Raw genomic sequence first — 22,065 nt, forward strand, 5'->3', positions numbered from 1 at the left:
CGCCATGCCTGCCTCGCTCGTTGTCGAACCCGCTCGACCCGCCCTCTCCCGCATGCAGAGTGGGCTCCCAAATGGCACCCCCGCCCCGCCTGTCACGGCGCACGATGCGACACACACTGACGCCGTTTTGGAGCTTTCAGATGGCACCGCATTCCGTGGAATTAGTTTTGGTGTAGAGGGCAAGAGTGTCGCTGGCGAATGCGTCTTCCAGACCGGTGAGCAGCGCTTTAACCTGGTCTCGTGCGCCTTTTGTCACTCATGCCTCGCGCGCCAGGCATGGTTGGATACACTGAGTCGCTGACCGACCCGTCGTACGAGGGACAGATCCTGATCCTCACCTACCCTCTCATCGGCAACTACGGCGTGCCAGCACGCCCAGAGACCGTCGATCCTGAGAAGATCCCACACGAGTTCGAGTCTTCCCGCATTCACGTCGCCGCCGTGGTCGTCGGATACTACTCCGAAGACTACAGCCACTTCCTAGCCGGGTCGTCCCTCGGCCAGTGGCTCAAGGAGAGCGGTGTGCCAGCGATCTACGGTGTGGACACACGTGCTCTCACCAAGAAGCTCCGCGAGAAGGGTTCCACACTGGCGCGCATCCTGGCGCGCAAGCCTGGTGCCCATGCTACTCATATGAGGACCTTGAGCGTCGAAAGCGCCTCGCGCGCGCCCTCGCCTCCGGGCTTGTGGAGAGACGACTACGCGGACATTCCCTTCAGCGACCCTAACACTCAGAACCTGGTCGCGGTGGTCTCTACCCCGGTTGCTCGCGTCTACAAGCCAGTGGTCGAGCCCCGCATGCACCCTTCCGAAAAGCGTCCTCTCCGTATCATTGCGGTTGACGTTGGTATGAAGTACAACCAGATTCGCTGCTTCACGCACCGCGGCGTTGAGCTCAAGGTCGTCCCTTGGGATTACGACTATCTGTCGCCCTCTGAAGAAAAGTTTGACGGATTGTTCATCTCGAACGGCCCCGGCGATCCTACCATGGTCAAGCCTACTATTGAGCGGCTCCGTCGGGTCATGCAGAAGGCGGATCGCCCCATCTTTGGTATTTGTCTCGGACACCAGCTACTCGCGCTCGCGGCTGGTGCTCAGACGTCTAAGATGAAGTACGGTAATCGAGGACACAACATCCCATGCACAGACGCCATCAGCGGCCGCTGCTACATCACCAGCCAGAACCACGGCTTCCAGGTTGACACTGCGACACTGCCCGAGGGTTGGAAGGAGCTCTTCAAGAACGCGAATGATGGCTCCAACGAAGGCATTTACTGTGTTGACAAGCCCTTCTTCTCCGTGCAGTTCCATCCCGAATCGACACCTGGTCCGCGGGACACCGAGTTCCTCTTCGATGTGTTCATCCAGAACATAGTCGACTGCGCGACTACCAACTCTCTCGTCCCCATCTCGATGCCCGGCGGCACCAAGGAGGAGAACGAGAAGCGCATACCCCGTGCAGACGTGCAGAAAGTGCTCATCCTCGGCTCTGGTGGCCTTTCCATCGGCCAGGCCGGCGAGTTCGACTACTCGGGTTCGCAGGCGATCAAGGCACTCAAGGAAGAGGGCATCTACACCATCCTCGTGAACCCGAACATTGCGACGATTGCGACGTCCAAGGGTCTCGCGGACAAGGTCTACTTCCTTCCCGTGACGCCTGAGTTCGTGCGGAAGATCATCCAGTACGAGAAGCCCGACGGCATCTACGTCACGTTCGGCGGGCAAACCGCGCTCAACGTCGGCATCAAGCTCAAGGACGAGTTCGCGGGCTTCGGGTGCAAGGTGCTCGGAACCCCGATCGAGACGATCATCATGACCGAGGACCGCGAGCTGTTTGCGAACGCCATGGCGGAGATCGGCGAGCGCTGCGCGCAGTCGAGCACCGCCACGGCGCTCGACGAGGCCCTCGCTGCCGGGAACGAGATCGGCTACCCCGTCATCGTGCGTGCGGCGTACGCGCTCGGCGGTCTGGGCTCTGGCTTTGCACAAAACGACGACCAGCTCAAGGCGCTGTGCAGCAAGGCGTTTGCGACTAGTCCGCAGGTGCTCGTTGAGAAGAGTATGAAGGGCTGGAAGGAGATCGAGTACGAGGTGGTCCGTGATTGCAGGGATAATTGCATTACGGTCTGTAACATGGAGGTACGTGTCTTTGTGGCACTCACAATGGTCAATCTCTGAGGTATATCTTTGCAGAACTTTGATCCTCTCGGTATCCACACCGGAGACTCGATCGTCGTCGCTCCCTCACAGACGCTCTCAGACGCGGACTATAACATGCTCCGCACGACCGCGATCAACGTCATTCGGCACCTCGGCGTCGTCGGCGAGTGCAACATCCAGTACGCGCTCAACCCGACGTCGAAGGAATACTGCATCATCGAGGTCAACGCGCGTCTGTCGCGTTCCTCCGCGCTTGCGTCCAAGGCGACGGGCTACCCACTCGCGTTCATCGCTGCGAAGCTTGGCCTCGGCATCCCGCTGAACGAGATAAAGAACTCGGTCACGAAGGTCACCAGCGCATGCTTCGAGCCGAGCTTGGACTACTGCGTCGTGAAGATCCCGCGCTGGGACCTCAAGAAGTTCCACCGTGTCAGCAGGCTGCTCAGTTCCAGCATGAAGTCGGTCGGCGAGGTCATGAGCATCGGTCGCACGTTCGAAGAGACGATCCAAAAGGCCATTCGTGCTATTGATGATCAGTTCCTGGGCTTCGCCAAGGTATGGTAGTACTTTGTGCTATGGGAAGACCTAACTGACGCCTTGCCGCCAGAATGACTTCGTCGAGGATATTGACGAGGAGCTCGAGAACCCTACCGATAAGCGCATTTTCGCCATCTCGACTGCCTTCCATCGTGGTTATTCCGTCGAGAAGATCTGGCAGATGACCAACATCGACAAGTGGTTCTTGACTAAGCTCGAGTCGATTTACAAGACTGAGATCAAGCTTACCTCCTACAACGTCTCGACGATCACCCCAGAGGTGCTTCGCCAGGCCAAGCAACTGGGCTTTTCTGACCGTCAGCTTGCCAGCTGCATGGGTTCGAACGAGCTCGCTGTGCGCCGACTCCGCCAGGAATACATTATTGCGCCCTTCGTCAAGCAGATCGACACTGTCGCTGCCGAGTTCCCGGCATTCACGAACTATCTGTACACGACCTACAACGCAATTGAGCACGACATCAACTTCGACGACCGTGGTGTCATGGTGCTCGGCTCAGGTGTCTACCGCATCGGCTCGTCCGTCGAGTTCGATTGGTGCGCTGTTCGGGCCATTCGCACCCTGCGCGACAACGGCCTGCCTACCGTCATGGTCAACTACAACCCTGAGACGGTCAGCACCGACTATGACGAGGCCGATCGCCTGTACTTCGAGAACATTAGCCTTGAGACGATCTTGGACATCTACGACGTCGAGGGCTCGCGTGGCATTATTATTTCCATGGGTGGACAGACCCCGAATAACATTGCGCTCCCGCTGTATCGCCAGAACGTCAAGATTTACGGTACCTCCCCTGAGTTGATCGACACGGCCGAGAACCGGTACAAGTTCTCGCGTCTGCTCGACGAGATTGGTGTCGACCAGCCCAAGTGGAAGGAGCTCTCGAGCTTCGAAGAGGCGCACGCGTTCTGCGAGTCCGTAGCCTACCCGGTGCTCGTCCGCCCGTCCTATGTACTCTCTGGCGCCGCCATGAACGTCGTGTTCAGCCCCGACGACCTCTCGAGCTACCTTTCGCAGGCGACAGCAGTCTCGCGCGACCACCCGGTAGTGATCTCGAAGTACATCGAGGGCGCGAAGGAGATCGAGATGGACGCGGTCGCGAAAGACGGCAAGATGATCATGCACTACATCTCGGAGCACGTCGAGAACGCGGGCGTGCACTCTGGCGACGCGACGCTCATCCACCCGCCGCAGGACCTGGACCCGGAGACGGTGCGTCAGATCGAGGAGGCGACGGCCAAGATTGGCAACGCGCTCAACGTCACCGGGCCGTTCAACATCCAGTTCATCGCGAAGAACAACGAGATCAAGGTCATCGAGTGCAACCTTCGCGCTGCGCGCTCGTTCCCGTTCGTGTCCAAGGTCACGGGCATCGACGCGATCGAGATGGCGACCAAGGTCATGCTCGGCCTCTCCGTCGAGCCGTACCCCGACGCGGGCCTCCCGTCAGACTACGTCGGAGTGAAGGTGCCGCAGTTCTCGTTCAGCCGCCTGTCCGGTGCCGACCCCGTGCTTGGTGTCGAGATGGCTTCCACTGGCGAGGTTGCGTGCTTTGGACACGACAAGTACGAGGCGTACGTCAAGGCGCTCATTTCTACCGGTATCGTCCTCCCTAAGAAGAACATCCTCTTCTCGATTGGCGGATACAAGGAGAAGCTCGAGCTCCTGCCCTCGATTGCGAAGCTGCGGGCCGCGGGCTATGAGATATTTGCAACGTCGGGCACCGCTGACTTCCTGACGGAGCACAACATCCCTTGCAAGGTACGGCGGGCGCGCCTGTCTTCTAGGCTTGATCTAACTGTCCCTTTTAGTACCTCGAGACGCTTCCAGAGGACAGCAACGAGAAGCAGAAGGCTGAGTACTCGCTCACGCAGCACTTGGCGAACAATCTCATCGACATGTACATCAACTTGCCGTCGAAAAACCACTATCGCCGTCCCGCTAGCTACGCAAGCAAAGGTTATCGCACCCGTCGTATGGCCGTCGACTTTGCCGTGCCGCTCATCACGAACGTCAAGGTCGCGAAGATCCTGTTCGAGGCTCTCATTCGCCGCCTCTCTCTGGATGTCTCGCCTATTGACTACAAGACATCGCACAGCACGTATACGTTTCCCGGACTCATCAACGTGTCTGCGTTCGTCCCTGGCCTAACCGAGCCAACGCCCGCAGATTTCATCGAGGCGACCAAGGCCTCCATTAGTGGCGGCTTCTCTACCGCGCTTGTGCTACCCTTCGGCCAGAGCGGACCTACGGCTGACGAGAAGATGTTCGAGTCTATTCGGGCGAACGTTGCGTCTAGCGCCTTCTGCAGCTACGCTTTCAGCATCACGGCTACTCCGTCGAACGTCAATGTGCTCGATGAGGATCTTCAGGCGGATGCCAAATCTCTGTTCATCCCCTCTGACTTCACGGACATGGCCGGATTGGCTGCGCACTTCAACGCTTGGCCGCCGAACAAACTTATCGTCACGAACGCCAAGGGTGCGCACCTCGCGCCTATCCTCCTCCTGGCAGGTTTGCACAATCGCCCCGTCCACGTCACGGACGTGCAGCACAAGGACGACATGCTCCTCATTTCGCTTAGCAAGGGCAAGCAGCTGAATGTCACCTGCGATGTCTCTGTGTATTCGCTGTTCTTCGCTCGTGAGCAATTCGGCGGTGTCGACTGTCTTCCGAGCGTGGAGGACCAAAAGGCGCTCTGGAAGAGCTTGGACGCAATCGATGCTTTCTCGACTGGCAACGTCCCGTTCCGCCTCGCAAAAGCCCTTGGCAAGGAGGCCAGCGCATGGTCTGGCGTCGAGGAGGCGCTTCCTCTGCTCCTTACCGCTGTCTCTGAGGGCCGTCTCTCGCTCAAGGATGTCCAGCTGCGTTTGCACGACAATCCTATCCGCATCTTCGGCCTTCCCGACCAGGCACATACTCATATCGAGGTCATCGTCGGCAGGAAGACTAAGGCGTCTAGCGTGCTCGGCAAGAAAAGCAAGGCCTGGTCTCCTGCGGAGTCGCGTGTCCTCGATGGCGCAGTACATCGTGTTCTCGTCCACGGCCAGACTGCTTACCTCGATGGTGTCCTCAACGTCACCCCGTTGGGTCGTGATGTCTCTAGCGCAGTTATCGTGCACCCCACCAGGGAACGAGCCGCCTCGATCTCTTCCGTTGCTCCGCCTAAGCCAGAGCTCTCCAACTTATTCACTAGTCCCCCGCTGCCCATGCAGCAGCTGCCGCCCGCACAGCCGGTCTCAGCTCTGTACGGTCCACTCAACGCTCCTTCCATCTTGTCGCACTTGACACCCCACCCTGCGTTCCACCGCAAGCACATTCTCTCTGTCAAGCAGTTCACGCACAAGGACATCCACGACCTCTTCTCTCTTGCGCATGAGATGCAGCTGCAGGTTGAGCGGAACGGCATCCTCGACATCCTCAAGGGCAAGGTCCTCTGTACGATGTTCTACGAGCCCTCAACGCGCACTTCCTCCTCATTCGATGCTGCGATGAAGCGCTGCGGTGGTGAGGTCGTCCAGGTCAACGTCGACACTTCTTCCGTGCTCAAGGGCGAAACCCTCCCGGACACAATCCGCACGCTTGGCTGCTATGCGGACGCCGTTGTGCTCCGGCACCCCGACGTCGGCAGTGCGCAGCTGGCAGCTAAGTTCTCACCTGTGCCCGTCCTTAACGCCGGCGACGGTGTCGGCGAGCATCCCACGCAGGCGCTGCTCGATGTCTACACGATTCGTTCAGAGCTCGGCACCGTCAACGGTCGGGTGATCACACTTCTCGGCGACCTGAAGAACGGACGCACGGTCCACAGCCTCGTGACGCTCCTGTGCATGTACAGCGTGCGCCTGAACTTCGTCGCGCCGGCGTCTCTCGCGATGCCTGCGTCGGTCGTGTCCGCGGCACGCAAGGCGGGAGTGATGGTAAACATGTATGAGTCGCTCGAGGACTGTCTTGGACAGACGGATGTGCTGTACGTGACGCGCATCCAGAAGGAGCGCTTCGCGAGCGAGGCCGAGTGGCTGAGCGTGAAGGATGCGTACCGCGTTAACCACTCGCTCCTCGCGCGCGCGAAGGAGGACATGATCGTCATGCACCCTCTTCCCAGGGTCAATGGTATGTCGTTGGCTGTCTCATTCCACGTCCTTCGATGTGCTGACCCGCCGGTTTCTACAGAAATTGATCCGGAAGTCGACTTCGACTCTCGTCGTGCAGTCTACTTCCGGCAGATGCGCTACGGTCTTTTCGTAAGCCTCTCGCTTTCTCTCATTCAAAGCCCTGACGTTGATCATTCGCATATCAGATTCGCATGGCCTTGCTCGCGAGCGTCATGGGCTAGATATCATCCCTTTCCCTCTCCTTTCTTTCACAATCCTCTCTCGCTTGCAAAAATCTGTCATACTATCTTGTATCGTCTAGCATCCGAAAGAGAAAGTAACAACACACACTACCATGCATTCTATCAACTATCTTGGGGATTTGTCTCTTAGAGCAGGGCATCTCGATTTCTTATCGGCGGATAAACATTGCTTGTATATCTGGTAGAACGTAGAACAGAGAATTCAAATATTCCACTTAATCCTCATGAGAGTGAAGTGAAGACGCGCGGGCATCCGATCGTGCCGTCTCCATTGACGAGACGGCAAAGGTTGTGTGCGTGCGGTACTGTACTGCCGATGAATATTGCCCGCAGCTCTGCGGTGTCATTATCCAGGCTAGGCTCACACGACGCGAGACCCTATGAATGGGTGTTATGCCCTAATTTGTTGCACAGCCGAAGGTCAGGACACAGCTTACTTGCGGAGTCCGTATCAGGACTTTAGGCTCATATGGAATTACATGCACAGATCAAGTTCCGCTGGCACAGCTCCCCCAGGTCGAATATGTCCTCATCGGCCTTGCTGTTAAAATGATTGAGCAAAACGCTTATTTCCGATGTCCAAGTGCGCATGGAACGAATGTCCCACTATTCGCAGACACATGAGTTGACTCTCCAGCACGCTCTTCGTGCTCAGGCTCCCGAGCAAGTTCGACTCTAATGCTTCGACAATCCGTCATTCAACCTGGTGGCACCATTGGTATGCGCCGACAACTGACGACGATGGATGGCTGGTCCTTAGGGAGCGACTGCCCCTCTTCGATCTCACCGATCCTACCACCGACCTCAAAACCTCTTAGATCTCTCCGCGGCTCCCGGTGCGTATCCTCGTCTTCGAAACCACGGCCAAGCATCTCACTGACCAAACATCTGCATAGCAAGAACAACAGCACGCGAATTTTTCGTTACATATTTCATGTGTACGCTGCGATTCATCACAAACATCATTTATATGAAAAGCCCCTCAGTTACCGAGCGGGAATATACGCTCGACGGACACATCGACCTGTCGCAGAAGAGACTCCCTCGTCCACGCCTCTGTGCGGCCCCACCTCTCCTCGAACCGCTTGAGCTTCGACGGGTAGCTGGTCGCGATGATTTGCCACACAGCACGATGAGACGCTTGTAGGGCGCCGACGACCCACCTGCACGTTGGACATAAGAATCTGGAGGCATAGCGAATGGACAAGTGACAAAGTTACTCACGCATGGCGCGCGCTCATGACCTCGCCCGCAAAGTGCAGTCTACCCTCAGCGGCAGGGCGCGTCAGGTGTGTGTACAGGCCGCAGAACTGACCGGGGCCGAAGAATGCAAAGGCACCTGCAGGGGGACACACACGTTAGCGAGTGGGCCTCGAAGCAGGGCATGAATCCGGCGTGAGCATGTACCCATTGTATTCTTATCCGTGCCCCAGCTATACGGATGCATCGCCTCCCACTGTTCCTCCAGGAACGCGCGTCCTGCCTTGTCGAAGCAGTGCACGGCGACGAGGTCGTCCAGGACCCTGCGCTTAATCATCGCATCGGCACCGGAGCCCGTGAGACCTGTCCAGGCGAGTGCATCGCCTGTCGACGCGTAGCTCACGATGAGCACGGACGACGGCACCTTGTCGTCGACGCCGTACGACGGGTACACAACACGGCGGGACATGTAGTCGGTGAAGGATTGGCCGCCAATGATCGCGCCGAACGCGCCGAACTTCTTCATCAACCCGTCGTTCTGCCACCACGCCGTCTTGAACTTGACACCGATCTTGACCGCTTGGCCGTACTGGAGCGAGCGCAGGGCATTCTTCTGCAGATAGTCGAGGTTCGCCTCCAAGGTGTTCATCGCACGCAGGCACGGCAGAGTCGTGGTCGTGATGACGTGTCCGAAGGCGACCTCCTCGCCCCGCTCGGTGCGCACATTGACCGAGTTTTTCTCTCTATCAAAGCGGATACCCGTGACGCGCGTGTCCCTGAGCAGCGTGTGGTTTGCATTCTTCTTCTTTAAATACGTGTTCAGTTCCTCAGCCAGCTGGCTGGATCCGCGGCTGCCACCAAGATGCGTTAGCACAAGAAATAGGTGAGGCCCTCGCGTACGCACTCGATGCAGTACCACTTGGTATGCTCAGCATACTCGAATGCCAAGCTGTCAAGGACAACCTCCGTGAGGGCTTTGTCGTACGACGAAGTCGAGTGGTCGAACGTCTCGCACCACTCGACGACTTCAAGTGGGTACGGGATGAGGTCGAGGCTGTCCAGGTCCTTGTCTTCGTCGCTACGATTCCCGGCCATGTACGCCCTCATCGACCACACATCGTATTTCATCATGAGAGCCCATCCATCATGCGTCCCATTTTCCTGATCGTACTTCAGACGATCCTTGAACGGCCGCACGACATTTTCCACATTCTTGTGTACCCCATGCTTACCCCAGTACTGGGGCACGTTGTATATGTTGTAGTCTTGCGGGAGAATCGGGCCTTCACCGCGCTGCCGGACAATGTCGTTGAAACACCGCGTCGAATTGCTGTTCCGGTCCACCAAGTAGTAGTCGAGCAACTTCAGCCTGAGCAATCTGAAGAGGTCGAACACAGGCTTCATGATCGGCGTGTCCGGGAAGCGCATCGCGCCGACATCCTACGCGACGTCGCACACATGTCAGCGCGTCTGCGGGACAGCACAAAGGGGAGGCGGCGAGGATAACTCACGTAGTAGTCATAAACAGTTCGCCGGTCGGGGAAGCCGCTGTATGTGTACAGCCGCCCGCCGATGCGATTATCCGCCTCATAGATGGTGTACTTGATGTCCGAGTCCTCTAGGAGCAGCGCGGCATAGAGTCCGCCGATGCCGCCACCGATGATTCCAACTCCCTCGGCCCCGGATACCACTGGAATCACAGCTTTACTATCATCCGAGTCATCGGGACGGAGGTACTTGTCAGTATCAAAATGGTGCGGGGGAAGTCGCGTCTCAGTCTGCCCTGGGACTGCAGGTGGTAAAGGAAAGCCAGCACTGAGTTTGGTGTGAAACTCCTTGATGATGTTCTGCGTATAGTGGTCGAGGGCATGGATATTGTCCTGAGCCATGGTGAGTGTCGTGGAGCTGGGAAAGAACGATATGCGACGACAGCGACAGTGAAGCTGCAGAGAGAGGAGGTTATATACCCACCTGACTTCCAAGTACGCCATTTATTTCATCTCAGACTAAACTCCAGCAGCGATACAGCCACGCGTGTACTAGTGCCATAAGAAGCACAATGCTTCACTGCAAGCTGGTGTCCCAGTGATTCAGTGAAAGCTAATGTTCCAGTGTTCCAATACAGCAGGGTCCTAGCTGCAGGAAAGGGTCCCAGCGTCAAAGGTATTGGGCTCTCGCCCTACGGCGGCTTGTGACGCTAAAGAAAGCAATGAGCTGGAACAACTTGAAGCTTCGCATTAATACCGCATGATGACTGGAAGCATATTGATGTTCACGGGATACAGTGCCGGGGGATAATCCCATCTTACCGCGTTCTGTTGGACTGTAAGTGGCGATCACTTTCGTACCTGGAGCCCAGTCCAGCCTATAGTAAGCGTCTCCATCGCAGGGAGGTGTGCTACCAACACAAGGGATGCATGGTAGCAGAGTTCGTACACTGGTCACCGGTCGTCTGTGCGCTGGAACACATGCATCAGAGGAACGCAGTGTCCACTATAGGACCCGTGAAGGGGGAATATGGATCGAACGTGCGAGCTTTACAAAGAAAAATTAACCATCCTGAGAAGTTCGCATTAGGGCAGCGCGCACTTGCGCAATTACATCTTAGACTGATCATGAGCGCGAGTGGCCTGAGGACAGAAGTTGCCTTTAGCAAGGAATGAAACACGCAGACACTGCGAGTTACTTTACCACTCATGGTGTAGTGCTTATAAAGACAAAAGCGATATTCACCACGCGCCACGTGCTACGCCGAAACATGCCGAAATCCTAGGCTGCCCGTGGCGTGCCCTCCCGCGAACTCAGTCCGTCTGCATAACACCGCCACGCGCCGTCCTCAGTGTACCACACCTGGCCCATAGGGAGGATGACGGTGCGGAGAGTGGGACACGCGCGCGCCCAGGCAACCACAACCGCACGCTCGCGCTCGACCGTGAACGCATCCGCGCCAGGTGGGTCTGGCGCCATGAAGGTGATGTACCGCAGTGCCACGAAGCGCGTGAGCGCCGATGCGAGTACGTGCAGTTTCACCTGACGCGCAACAGCCGTCATTTGCTGTATCGAGAACGAACGGGAGGGAAGGACGTACAGAAGTGTAGGGCGTCATCAGGACGACGACGTGCAGGCTCTCCAGGCCTGGCAGGCGCGCGGCAATCTCGGCGACGAGGGCTTCGGAGGCGTGCTCCTCGAGGCAGAGCACCGTCAACCGGCGCACGGGGACGCTCGTACCACAGAGGCCGTCGAGCGCGCTGTGCGCTGAGAGCGGGAAGAGCGTGAGCCCAACGTGTTGCACCGGACGCCCCGCGAGGAAAATCGTGGTGCATGCGCTGTCGAGGTGTACGCTCCGGAAGCTCGCAAGTGCGGGCAGCGCATCGGGCGGAAGCGACAAATCTGCACCCTTGCCACAGTAGCGTGACGGTATCTGGTGTCCGCGCAGATTGAGCTCGATAAGCAGGCGCTGATTTGGGTGTGCGAGCCAGGTGAAGAGTGTGGCGTCGAGGCCTACAGAGGTATACAGTCGCCGCAAATAGAACGTTGTGCCCAAAAGACACCATGAGGTAGGCTGAAAGTTATTTGCGGCTGAGAACTCGAGGATGAGTTCTCGCAAATTCGTGGAGGCTCTGAGGGCGCGGTTAATTAGCCGGAGCAGGTTTGCTGTGACAGTGTTCGAGTGAAAGTCCAGACTCAGCAGTCGCACAACCAGAGTAGGAGATGGAAGGCGCGTTGGGTGAAACGCAGGGTCGGAAGCGCGAGCAAGCGATTGGAGAAGCTGCACGCGTTTCTGACCTGTCTTACAATTGGAGATTTCGCGGTACAGGGAGCGGAACGCGATGGCATAAAGTGCTGAGCTAGCACGAAGAACAGAAGGCAAGTCTTCGGTGTCGGTCTCATCGAAGACAAGACTAAGTACTTCAGGTGGCAAGGTACGGGTGTGGTCGAATAGATTCGGGAGTGCCATAAGTGTTACTCGGTATCACTAGAAAATTCCGCGTCTAGGAAGAAATTCATGTCAGCATATCGCTATAAGGGCTGGAGTGAGCGGAAACCGGTCAGCAAGAACCACGCCCAGACTAGTCATGTGACCTATCTCGGGTGTATCGCCCTTACTCTCCTTCGTTCAAGGCTTCAACCAAACGATTCAGCATCCAAGCGCAAAGCAGCAGCACGGATACCATCCCTTTCAGTATCCCCCGCGTTCGGAGCAGCTTAAGGTGCCTTGCAAGAACTGCTGAAGACCCACCCCGCAGTGCGCACTCCGCCATGTCCTCTGCAGCGTCCCAGCCGTCCCAGACATGCCAGGACGTGGTGCGTCCACGAGGAAATATGCACTCACGTTGTATCAATAAGCCTGAGCTTGACAATGTATCCCACTCGCAACGTGCAACGGAATGTAGTACGCCCCACTGCCAGAGACCAGCAACGCGTCCGGAGACCTTCCCGGTTTTGTAACGTTCGTGTTTGACGAGCTTGCCCAGGTCAGATGTACAGCTGAAGCTGTGCTGGTTCACAGATGGCTGTTCTTGGTTGGTGCAGAGATGAAGATTATGGAGTGAGGTCGAGGTTGGAAGCAAGGTGCTGAGACGCTCGTGACCTCAGTTCGCATTGCGCTCAACGTTCGGCTTTTATGCTTCTCTCGCTGCAAGCACGGAAGAACTAATCTTAGCGCATATCGTCATTTCTGCGTGAAGTGATAGGCATCCAGGGTGCACAAGCCCTTACGAAACCCGCCAAGGACCAACAGCATTTGCATCGCAGCCAGAGGCATAGAACTCGAACTGTCCCGTGTTGCAAGAGGCATTACAGTAAAGACAGGAGATGTGTACATATGCATTAAGCTATCAGCGGGTGTATCGTACTTCCTTCATACATACAAGCAGGCAACCGCGTTACGCGGCCCAGATGTTTTCTATTAAGCGCGAATCTATTGGACCTTGGTCTTGTGCCACGCGCCGGCAAAGTCGCTGTTCTCAGCTTTCTTTTCGGCAGCGACGCCCTCGCGTTCAGCCTCCTCATTGAGACGAATCTCCATACGTGCGTACTCCTCGGCGGACATGCCGGCCTTCTTGGCCGCCTCGAGGCGCGCGCGGTAGGCGCGGTACTTGGTGTCTGTGCCAAAGAGGCGGTCGCACCAGCGGAAGGACGTGCTGAAGTTGTTCACGAACGCCATGTGATGGAAGTCGTGGTGCTCTGCACCGGACCAGAACGGCAGCCAGTGCTGGAGTGACCATGGGAAATCTATGTACGATGACAGCCAAGTGTTGATCAGAGAGGCGTGGTCGGGGCGCGGGACGAAACGCGTAAGACTCACCGTAGCCGCTGTGCGAATCAATGGCCTGGAAAAGGCGAAGGGTGATCCAGATGTAGACGGTGAATATATGCAGGTCGTGGCGGAACATGCAGTACAGGATGGGCCCGAGGATGGTGCCAGTGCCGAGAATAAAGACTTCCGCGGGGTGTGCGTATTCAGCAGCAAGACCGAAAGGCGCGGGATACTGGTGATGGATCTTATGGACGTGCTTGTAGAGGGGACCCCAGTGAAGCGCTTGGTGGGCTGCAAGGAGGGTCAGCTTAGGAATCGCTTTGTAGAGCAGCACGCAAGCACACCAAAGTAGTGGAACATGTCCTCAAAGACAAAGAAGAGGAAAACTTGAGGAGCGATGGCAACCCAACTCGGGAGGGGCACCTGCCAGGTAGACATGCCAAAGAACTCAGCCACAGGATGGAAGAGCCAGATGACGGGAAGCTCGACGGTGAAGTGGCTGAAGAGGACCTGCTTAGTGCAGGCCCACTGCTCCGAGGCCGTTGGGATTTTATTCGGCTGGAGCTTCCACTTGCGAAAGTAGGGCGTCGCGTCGATGAAAATCCAGGGCAGGGCTCGGCCAAAGTACACGCACTGCAGAGAAGTCAGGACGCCATATTGCGTGGGCTAAGGAGCGAAGACTGACCTCGTGAAGCAAGAAGGAGGCAAGACCTGTCGCAAGGACAGGATTGCCGATCCAGAGATACCACGAAGCCCACTGAAGCTCGATCCAGTTCAGCTGAGAGAAGTCGGTGTTCGCGTAGAGCACGCCCGCGTCATGGTAGGGCGTCGCCGTTGTGTTTAGCATCGTGATGAGCCCCCAGTCAAAATCGGCTTCGTGTGTTGTATAAGAGAGAAGGTGGTCGTCGAGGAGAGGTGACCAGGGGTGTGGAAAACCAGTGGACACAGCGAGAGAGTCTTATAAAACGTGAGAGCATATTTACGACTGGATCTTTTTTTTTCTCGAAGGGTGGTACGATTGTCGCTAAGGCTTGTCAATGTTCACGCGAGTTGCCGACAGGGCGTCCGCGTCAGTAGGAGGCGCCCATGACCCAAAACCTACGAAGTCTCCACCCCGCAGACCGCAGACCTCCGCAGACCTCCACAGACGCGACCAGGCCGGGCGAGCACTACGAGTCTACGAGGAATGACAAAACCTATCAGTATTTTTCCATCTGCTCGTGACTTATATTTTTTATCTCCTCTCGTGATTCATATCTCTCCCTGATTTCTCCCTCTATCGGCTCGTACGACTACGCCTGAGAAGGTTACAAATTTTGCGCAGTCCCGAGCACTCCGCACACAACTTCTCGAGCACCGCGTCCCATCCACGTTCGAACGCGTTTCTAGTTTCATCAGGCCTTGCAGGACGTATCACGCTCAGCTTTCCCTGCATTTCTACCTGAGTGCTCTGGCTGGAATGGGGACTCGCGAGGCTAACCACGAACGGAGCAGCACAGTGACGGATTTACAAGAAATGGACGGTCGCAGCCATGGATTCAATCGTACAGTCTAAGGCGATTGTTTGCATACCATGTGACTGCCTGGTCACTACACACAGCACACAGCGTGAGCCTTTCCGTTGTCATGATTCAACCTTCTCCGTACATCGCTCGCCCACCGTGCTCTCCAGACCGTGAAGAGTATGTGGGACTTGGTGGGTTCAGACTCGAGCGGTCGCCTCGTGTCCCATTTTTTTCGCGCTCGGCGCGAGCACGCCCTGACGCCTTTGAACCTCCACCCATCCTTTTCAACCATGAGCGCACCAAAGTCCGCTTTACAAGCTCACTTTGCGCAACTTTAACCGGTAGGACCCGCTCCGGCCTGCCGCACCTACCGCTCTGCCTTGTACACCTCCAATGGCAGCTATGGCTTGAGAGTCTACACGTCGTCGTCCTTACGACGCCCTATACTTCTGTACGTCCCCCTACGTTCTTCCGCCAGACAACAAGTAAGAAAATTTCGTGCCAGGCGAAACTTGGCGTGCTCGCGTCAAGTCAGGCGTATTTTGCTTCGCTGCGGTACATCACGGCCATGGCGTAGACCCCGCATAATGCGGACGCGTTCACGGACGTCGCTGCTTATGCACACGCATACCCCACTTTCCATACTGTTATCCTTCCCATCGTCCAAGTATGGCACGCGAAGAACGGTGGTACGCGGGCTGGATGGGCTCGTCGGAGCACGCGCCACGGGTGGCGTAGGAGTTCGGCGCAGCGCCTCTCTCTCTCTTGAGTGGCTTCATGCCACCTGGGTCGCATGTCGATTCCAACGCCAGAAGCAAGGCTGACTACTTTCGCACGTTAGGCAGCTCGCCGAGACTGTCGGTTGCATACGGAACATTGAATGCGTACGGATGGACGGAACTGCACCTCAGTGCTTCTGTGCCTGCTAAAGGCGACCCCTACTGATAGCTAGTGTTCAAGAGGTTCGTACGTTCGATTCATATTCATCACAGCACCTGGCTCTCCGCGCTCCTTGGTGCATGTGTTCTCAGCGCACCAATGTCTGGTGACTGGTGTATGAACTCTGCTACCATGCGCGGTTTGTGTTATTTGTCCTTTCTCCTGCGATGTACACACTCATGAGAGGCTAGGTTATCCTCCGGCACGGACCTGGTCACTTCTTGCAGTCTAGCAGAGCCTCATGAAATAGGATCCTCTCAGGCGCAAAACCGTCATGTGCACATCGATATGCTTCGCACCATCATACATAATTAATACGAAACTCTCGCTCATCGCATGCTCCAACTCAAGAGCTACTATTGAGCCATAGTCTCTCTGGCGCGGGAACCCTAGTCTCTTTGGCGCGGGGACCCTAGTCTCTCTGGCGCTGGGACCCTAGTCGACCTTGGAGCATCGTGCTTCTGGCGACATCAGACCAACGCATATTCGTATCTTTACTGACTTCTGCGCGAGATCGAACGCTGGGCATATGTGGAAGCTAGTTGAGTATATGAGCCCTATCTTTGCAGCTTCATCTTCGTTGTCCCTTACACACCGTTCTTCTCAGGTACCGCAGCACTCGCCATGGATGAGGACTCTGCCCGTGCTATCGACTGCTATGCACAAATATTATCAAGAAATTCCAGGACGAGCTCGGCGAAATCGGCTTGCCCTTTCTGCCTGTCCCAGGACAGGCTGAAGCGCGGGGTCCCCCGTTCACGTTCAATGCCAACAAATACCTCAGCGACGACACAGCCACGGTTCCGGTGAATCCCGGGGCCAGTGTCGGGATCATCGGTGGCGGCATCGGCGGGCTCTACGCCGCATTGCTTTTGCAAGACATGGAAATTCCGTATACTATCTACGAGGCGAGCAACCGCATCGGCGGTCGGCTGTACACGTACAGGGACTTCCCTAACCAGCAAACTCGCTACGACTACTTTGTGAGTTATCCTACTCGCAATCCTGCTTCCCTCCGAGGTGCGCTGACATATAGGCGGCCCGTGCAGGATGTCGGTGCAATGCGCTTCCCGAAGACGCCAATCATGGAGCCTGTGTTCGATCTCTTCAAGTTGCTCAGGCTGAAACTGCTCGATTATTACTTCGTGGACCGGTACAGCAACTCGACGCTGTTCTACAACAACGTCGTCCGGCAGCGCACTGGAGGCCAGATCACCGCTTTCGACTTCAAATGGGACCCCGTACCCCCGCACTGGGGCGACAAGGGCGTGCAAGCGAATGTAGACAACGTCGTGGGTCCCTTCAAGAAGCAGCTGAAAGAAGACGTGCGCAATGAGAATGAGACAGATAAGGGGTGGGGGCTCATGATGAAATACGATGTGTGGTCGATGAAGGCGTACATGGCTGGGGACCGCAAGGATTACGACGCTAAGCTGGACGAACTTAACCTTCTACCATGCCCGCTCAATGTCGTCGAGTGGTGCGAGACGTTCACCTCCTCGACATCGTCGTACGACCGCGCCCTCACGGAGATTGTCCTGGACAGCCTAGCGTTTGATAACGCCGACAAGGCCGAGTGGCACTGCATCGAGTACGTCAATTGGCAGCTCTCCTGTCTTCTGTGCTGAAGTATTTTGGTGGCAGCGGCGGATCCAGCAAGCTGGCCGAGGAGCTGAACACGTATTTGGAGACAAAGGCCGAACGCATCCCGCATATACTGCACAAGGACACGCGCATCACGCGCATTGAGCTAGAGGAGGAGAACCTCTCGATCAACCTGTACACCGAGCAGGGTCAGAAGATTCCTCACGGGCACGTCATCACGACTACGACGCTGCCATGCTTACGCGTAATGAATACCTCGGAGGCAAACCTCGACATCTGGCAGAGGAAGGCGCTGCGCTCGCTCACATACACTCAGTCGGTCAAGGTCGGCGTCAAGTTCAAGACGGCGTGGTGGCAGGACGACGGGTTGATGAAGAAGTTCGGCGCGTTCGGCGCGATTATCGGCGGCCAGTCTTTCACCGACTATATGTCCCGCCGTGTTGTGTACCCATCGTACGGCGCTGGCGAAAAGGTGCCGTCGTCCGTGCTCATCGCGAGCTACACGTCGACGGGCGATGCGCTCGCATGGACGGGCCTCACAGGCTCTGGTGCCGAGGCGATGATTAAGCGCAGGGTCCTGGATGACCTTGCCGCCATACACCGCTTCAACAAGCAAGGGCGCGCGTTCCTGGAGGAGCAGTGGGAGGCGATGCATCCGTATAGCTGGGGCACGGATAAGAACACAATGGGCACGTGCCTACAGGCTTTTGTCCTGCTTCTGTCCGTTTCCTGATACTTACGCCGTGCCCCGCAGGTGCTTGGGCAGTCTTCGGCCCCGGCCAGTTCCGGGAGCTATATGTACACCTGACGCACCCCGCCGCCGAGGGTAGGCTGCACTTCGCGGGAGAGGTTGTAAGCGCACGGCATGGGTGAGTCTTCGTAGCTTGTGTGTTTACTGTGCGTGCCCCCATATGCTCATTCCCGGCGTACAGGTGGGTCGCCGGCGCCCTACAAGCGTCGCACCGCGCCGTATACGGGATTATATGCACCAGCTACCCGAGCAAGCGCAAGCATTTCGAGAACACATGGGGGTTGCAGGAGGCGTGGGGGAGAAAGTCTCTCATGAAGCAGGTCGCCCTAACCTTAGAGCATGCCTTTCCGCTCGAAGCGTAAATGTGGACGAGGCTTGTAATGAATCATGAATCATGATGTGTCCTCGAGCTGTGTGACGAAAGTTATTCACTGATAGTTCTGTAGTTCCGTAGCGCATGATGCATACTTTGTCAATGCCTGATCCTATTTGTGAACGAAGCTATGTGCGCTACGGCTGAAAGAAGGGGGTCGTACGAGGTCTGAAGACGCACAGAACGACGTGTGCGGCGGCCGACATCATGCTGCACTCATCACGCAACATGCGACACTCTGGTACCTACAGTAATTCATGCAGTATGTTGACACAAAACATTCCCAAGACATCTTCGTCGGACTCGTCTCGCGTTAACCACGAAGTCCCACAACAGACATAGTATGCGGTGAGGGTCACCCCAGGGACGTTCCAAACTTGGCCTCGGTCTCGCTTTTCTGGCATCGGGCAGCCCTCAAAGTTTTTACAGCTGTAGGTAGCACCTATCTATATGTTTTCTCGAATCTGATTGATTATTACCCGTAGGTAAGAACTACGGACAGAACAACATGAAGTGAAGCTGAACCCGCCCATCGCGCGCGAGCCACTTTCTAGGTCGGTCTGTCACCCGAAGTCCTTCCCGGAATCTTCCGGGCGTACCCTCCGCTATGGCCGCCCTAACGCCCACCATGACCATGTAATGTGACGTAGTCAGCATATCGTTTGTTTGTTGCACTACGGGCATGAGCTGATTTCAGATCACCTGAAATGTCCTGGTCAAGCCATCAAAGCTGTTTCATTTTTGAAGACTTAACCGGGGCTTTCTGGTGTCCCAAAATGATAGATTTGCTACCACTTTCGTAGCCATTTGCGGTGCAGGAAAATGATAAATTTTGTGTAGCCTGAAATGAACCTGAAATGACTCAATATGGCTACATTTCAGTACAGCAAAGAGTTCATGTTTCAGGAGACTTTGTGGCGCATTTTAGGACATCTGAAAGGACATATGTAGAAATCATTCCTGCCTCATGTTTGCAATGAGGAAAGGTCCAGGCAAGGAAAACTTTTGATGGTTCTAAAATTACCATTTACGGCAAATTTGTAGTACATTTCTAGGATGTTTCTGACTTATCTCAGGTAAAAATCTTCTAGCTCATAAGATAGCTTCAAAATCCATCAAAAATGGCAATTTCAGGACCATCAAAAGTTTTCCTTGCCCGGACCTTTCCTCATTGCAAACATGAGGCGGAAATGATTTCTACATATGTTCTTTCAGATATCCTAAAATGCGCCACAAAGTCTCCTGAAACATGAACTCTTTGCTGTACTGAAATGTAGCCATATTGAGTCATTTCAGGTTCATTTCAGGCTACACAAAATTTATCATTTTCCTGCACCGCAAATGGCTACGAAAGTGGTAGCAAATCTATCATTTTGGGACACCAGAAAGCCCCGGTTAAGTCTTCAAAAATGAAACAGCTTTGATGGCTTGACCAGGACATTTCAGGTGATCTGAAATCAGCTCATGCCCGTAGTGTTGTTTGCGTCTACTTTGAAACTAGTCTCGGTTTCAGACTCCCGACCAGACTCCTCACCAGTATGTCCGTGGATGTTGAGACCAGTGTCTCAGTCCACGGGACTGATGAGTCATCGCTATTCGCTAAACTCATCTGACGCTGTAACATCCACGGACGACTGGCACAAAACATTGGTAAACAACGGCATCACGCCAGCATGTGCGCGTTGGGCTCGGCAACCACGTGCGCTTTTAATGCAAATTTCCATGAATGCTCGCAAGGTTTATTGAATACCATCAGATGTACGTCCCAAATGAGAGCGGTGCACGATGCGTGATTCAGCGCAATGAGAGAACGCGTCCCGAATCACTCAAGTCTCTGCAGGCTATAGTAATAGCTCATGTCTATTAAGGTTTAGGTCTTGCAGCAAGCTGAACAAATAAGTCTGCTGCAAATTTATTCAAAACAGAGCTGTTACTAAGGGTTAGCAGATATACTTTCGCAACAGTATGACAAGCGTGCACGGAAGGCTCTGCAGCACGCCAACCCTTTCTCACGCGACTCTCGCACCTCTACTGTCCGTCCCTCGCCTTTGGACTACTTCTATACAGTCCCGAGACTATCACCGAACATCTCAAGACAAAGATTAGGGCACAAATGACATAGATCGCTGATCTCACTAGTGCAAAGAGCTCGTCATCGCAGGTATGACAAGCATGGGCAAGGAGATAATGCTAGCATTTGTTGCAGGAATGACAGAGGGGATATGGCATATGGAGGCAGTTGCCAACTTTGTACACAGGGCCCCGGGAGATTGCGTGTACCAGGTTTCCAGGGGATTGCCCGCAGATCAACGTCCAGATAGCTGAGGTCCAAAATCCGTTCGATTGTTGTCTCACAACAGCCGGATTTTGACCTGACAGCAATCTCGCTCCGGGTCTCAGGCCTCAGGTGGGATCAAGCGCCCACCGCCCACCGCAGATTCGCACAGTGGGACGCGACGTGCAGAAGGCTTCTGCGCCAGATATCAAAGATATATGTAGCGGTCCCAAGTGTATATATGATGTGGAACAAATAATGCTGCTGAGAGGTCTCGCCGTTTGTCTGCTCAGCGCCACACAGTGGACAGGGGCGCAGGTCTGCAGGAAAGCATCGTCGGGATCATGAGTATCGTCCTGCTGATCTTCATAATGTCATCATGATTCGTATCGTCATCAGATGTGCTGTGATGACCAGAAAAACTATGACTATGCCTGACTTCATCTGCGGCTATAACCGTCTCCCGCCATCTGTCATGGCGATCACAAGCTGGTAATGTCAGTGATACAAGATCTGTCCTACGAGCGGGGAAAATAACGCACTGCCTGGATCAACATCTTTGTCGTCCGATGCAGGTACGACGGATGCTGCTGCTCCGGCATGCTTGGCAGGGCGGCCGACACATATTGCATCACAGTACGGGCCGCCCTGGTGCAGTATAGGCCCTCACTTGTACTAGGAGACAGCTCGGAAGGCGGTAGATGCGAGGTGGCAGGGGCAACTAGAGAAGCGAGGAACAGGTTACTAGAGGGAACTTGCCCATAGGCCTTCAATGTACCTCTGTGCTCCTCTGGCCTCACACGGGTGTATCCCGCTTCGTACCATGCGGAAAAGCTTTCAACTAAGAATCGGATTGCGAGATATACCAAATCCGGCTGATAGTGATTACAGCAGAGCCAAAAGTGTAATCAGACAAAAATCGAACGGATTTTGGACAGGAGCGCTCAGATTCTGCTGCAATCGGAATCTGGGTCACATGATTATCAAAATCCCGCAGATGGTGCCCAAGATGCTGTCCGCGGGGGCCCTGTGTAGTACTGTTGTTGCATGGCTGGCCCAATCAGGTGTTAGACACTTGATATTAGCT

At 55.5% G+C, this 22,065-nt stretch overlaps 5 protein-coding genes across 5 annotated transcripts; 2 read left to right on the plus strand and 3 right to left on the minus strand.

Annotated features, from left to right (window-relative positions):
• Positions 1 to 52: 52 nt before the first annotated feature.
• Positions 53 to 7,200, plus strand: PHACADRAFT_103993 (uncharacterized protein; the record flags this gene model as incomplete). Its single annotated transcript, XM_007400319.1, has 6 exons — positions 53 to 215; positions 275 to 2,139; positions 2,194 to 2,715; positions 2,768 to 4,477; positions 4,528 to 6,826; positions 6,887 to 7,200. The coding sequence occupies 6 exons, from the start codon at positions 53 to 55 to the stop codon at positions 7,198 to 7,200; spliced, it is 6,873 nt and encodes a 2,290-aa protein (XP_007400381.1).
• Positions 7,201 to 7,950: 750 nt separating this feature from the next.
• PHACADRAFT_213099 (uncharacterized protein) lies at positions 7,951 to 10,159 on the minus strand (the record flags this gene model as incomplete). Its single annotated transcript, XM_007400320.1, has 5 exons — positions 7,951 to 8,233; positions 8,295 to 8,409; positions 8,478 to 9,121; positions 9,175 to 9,710; positions 9,782 to 10,159. 5 exons carry the CDS (start codon positions 10,157 to 10,159, stop codon positions 8,053 to 8,055), a joined length of 1,854 nt encoding a protein of 617 aa, XP_007400382.1. The 3' UTR covers positions 7,951 to 8,052.
• Positions 10,160 to 10,952: 793 nt separating this feature from the next.
• PHACADRAFT_177898 (uncharacterized protein) lies at positions 10,953 to 12,346 on the minus strand. The gene is made up of 2 exons (XM_007400321.1): positions 11,359 to 12,346; positions 10,953 to 11,300 (listed from the first exon to the last, which is right to left on the minus strand). Exons 1-2 carry the CDS (start codon positions 12,226 to 12,228, stop codon positions 11,040 to 11,042), a joined length of 1,131 nt encoding a protein of 376 aa, XP_007400383.1. The 5' UTR covers positions 12,229 to 12,346; the 3' UTR covers positions 10,953 to 11,039.
• A 711-nt stretch (positions 12,347 to 13,057) lies between these two features.
• PHACADRAFT_263261 (uncharacterized protein) lies at positions 13,058 to 14,444 on the minus strand. The gene is made up of 4 exons (XM_007400322.1): positions 14,216 to 14,444; positions 13,875 to 14,163; positions 13,579 to 13,821; positions 13,058 to 13,505 (listed from the first exon to the last, which is right to left on the minus strand). The coding sequence occupies exons 1-4, from the start codon at positions 14,375 to 14,377 to the stop codon at positions 13,192 to 13,194; spliced, it is 1,008 nt and encodes a 335-aa protein (XP_007400384.1). The 5' UTR covers positions 14,378 to 14,444; the 3' UTR covers positions 13,058 to 13,191.
• A 1,803-nt stretch (positions 14,445 to 16,247) lies between these two features.
• On the plus strand, positions 16,248 to 18,729 carry PHACADRAFT_263265 (uncharacterized protein; the record flags this gene model as incomplete). Its single annotated transcript, XM_007400323.1, has 6 exons — positions 16,248 to 16,515; positions 16,582 to 16,957; positions 17,024 to 17,565; positions 17,619 to 18,285; positions 18,342 to 18,448; positions 18,512 to 18,729. Coding segments are annotated over exons 3-5 (904 nt in total), but the record flags the coding sequence as incomplete, so codon positions are not given.
• Positions 18,730 to 22,065: the final 3,336 nt, after the last annotated feature.

Source organism: Phanerochaete carnosa, assembly GCF_000300595.1.
Source record: "Phanerochaete carnosa HHB-10118-sp unplaced genomic scaffold PHACAscaffold_10, whole genome shotgun sequence".
Classification (NCBI taxonomy): domain Eukaryota; kingdom Fungi; phylum Basidiomycota; class Agaricomycetes; order Polyporales; family Phanerochaetaceae; genus Phanerochaete; species Phanerochaete carnosa.

Excerpts from the sequence above, each read along its gene's own strand:
- PHACADRAFT_177898 (XM_007400321.1), bottom strand. The coding sequence starts at position 12,228 with ATGGCACTCCCGAATCTATTCGACCACACCCGTACCTTGCCACCTGAA. Across the intron at positions 11,301-11,358 it reads TGATGACGCCCTACACTTCT|GTGAAACTGCACGTACTCGC; the intron begins GTACGTCCTTCC and ends GTTGCGCGTCAG.
- PHACADRAFT_263261 (XM_007400322.1), bottom strand. The coding sequence starts at position 14,377 with ATGCTAAACACAACGGCGACGCCCTACCATGACGCGGGCGTGCTCTAC. Across the intron at positions 14,164-14,215 it reads CCTCCTTCTTGCTTCACGAG|TGCGTGTACTTTGGCCGAGC; the intron begins GTCAGTCTTCGC and ends ACTTCTCTGCAG. Across the intron at positions 13,822-13,874 it reads GGACATGTTCCACTACTTTG|CCCACCAAGCGCTTCACTGG; the intron begins GTGTGCTTGCGT and ends CCCTCCTTGCAG.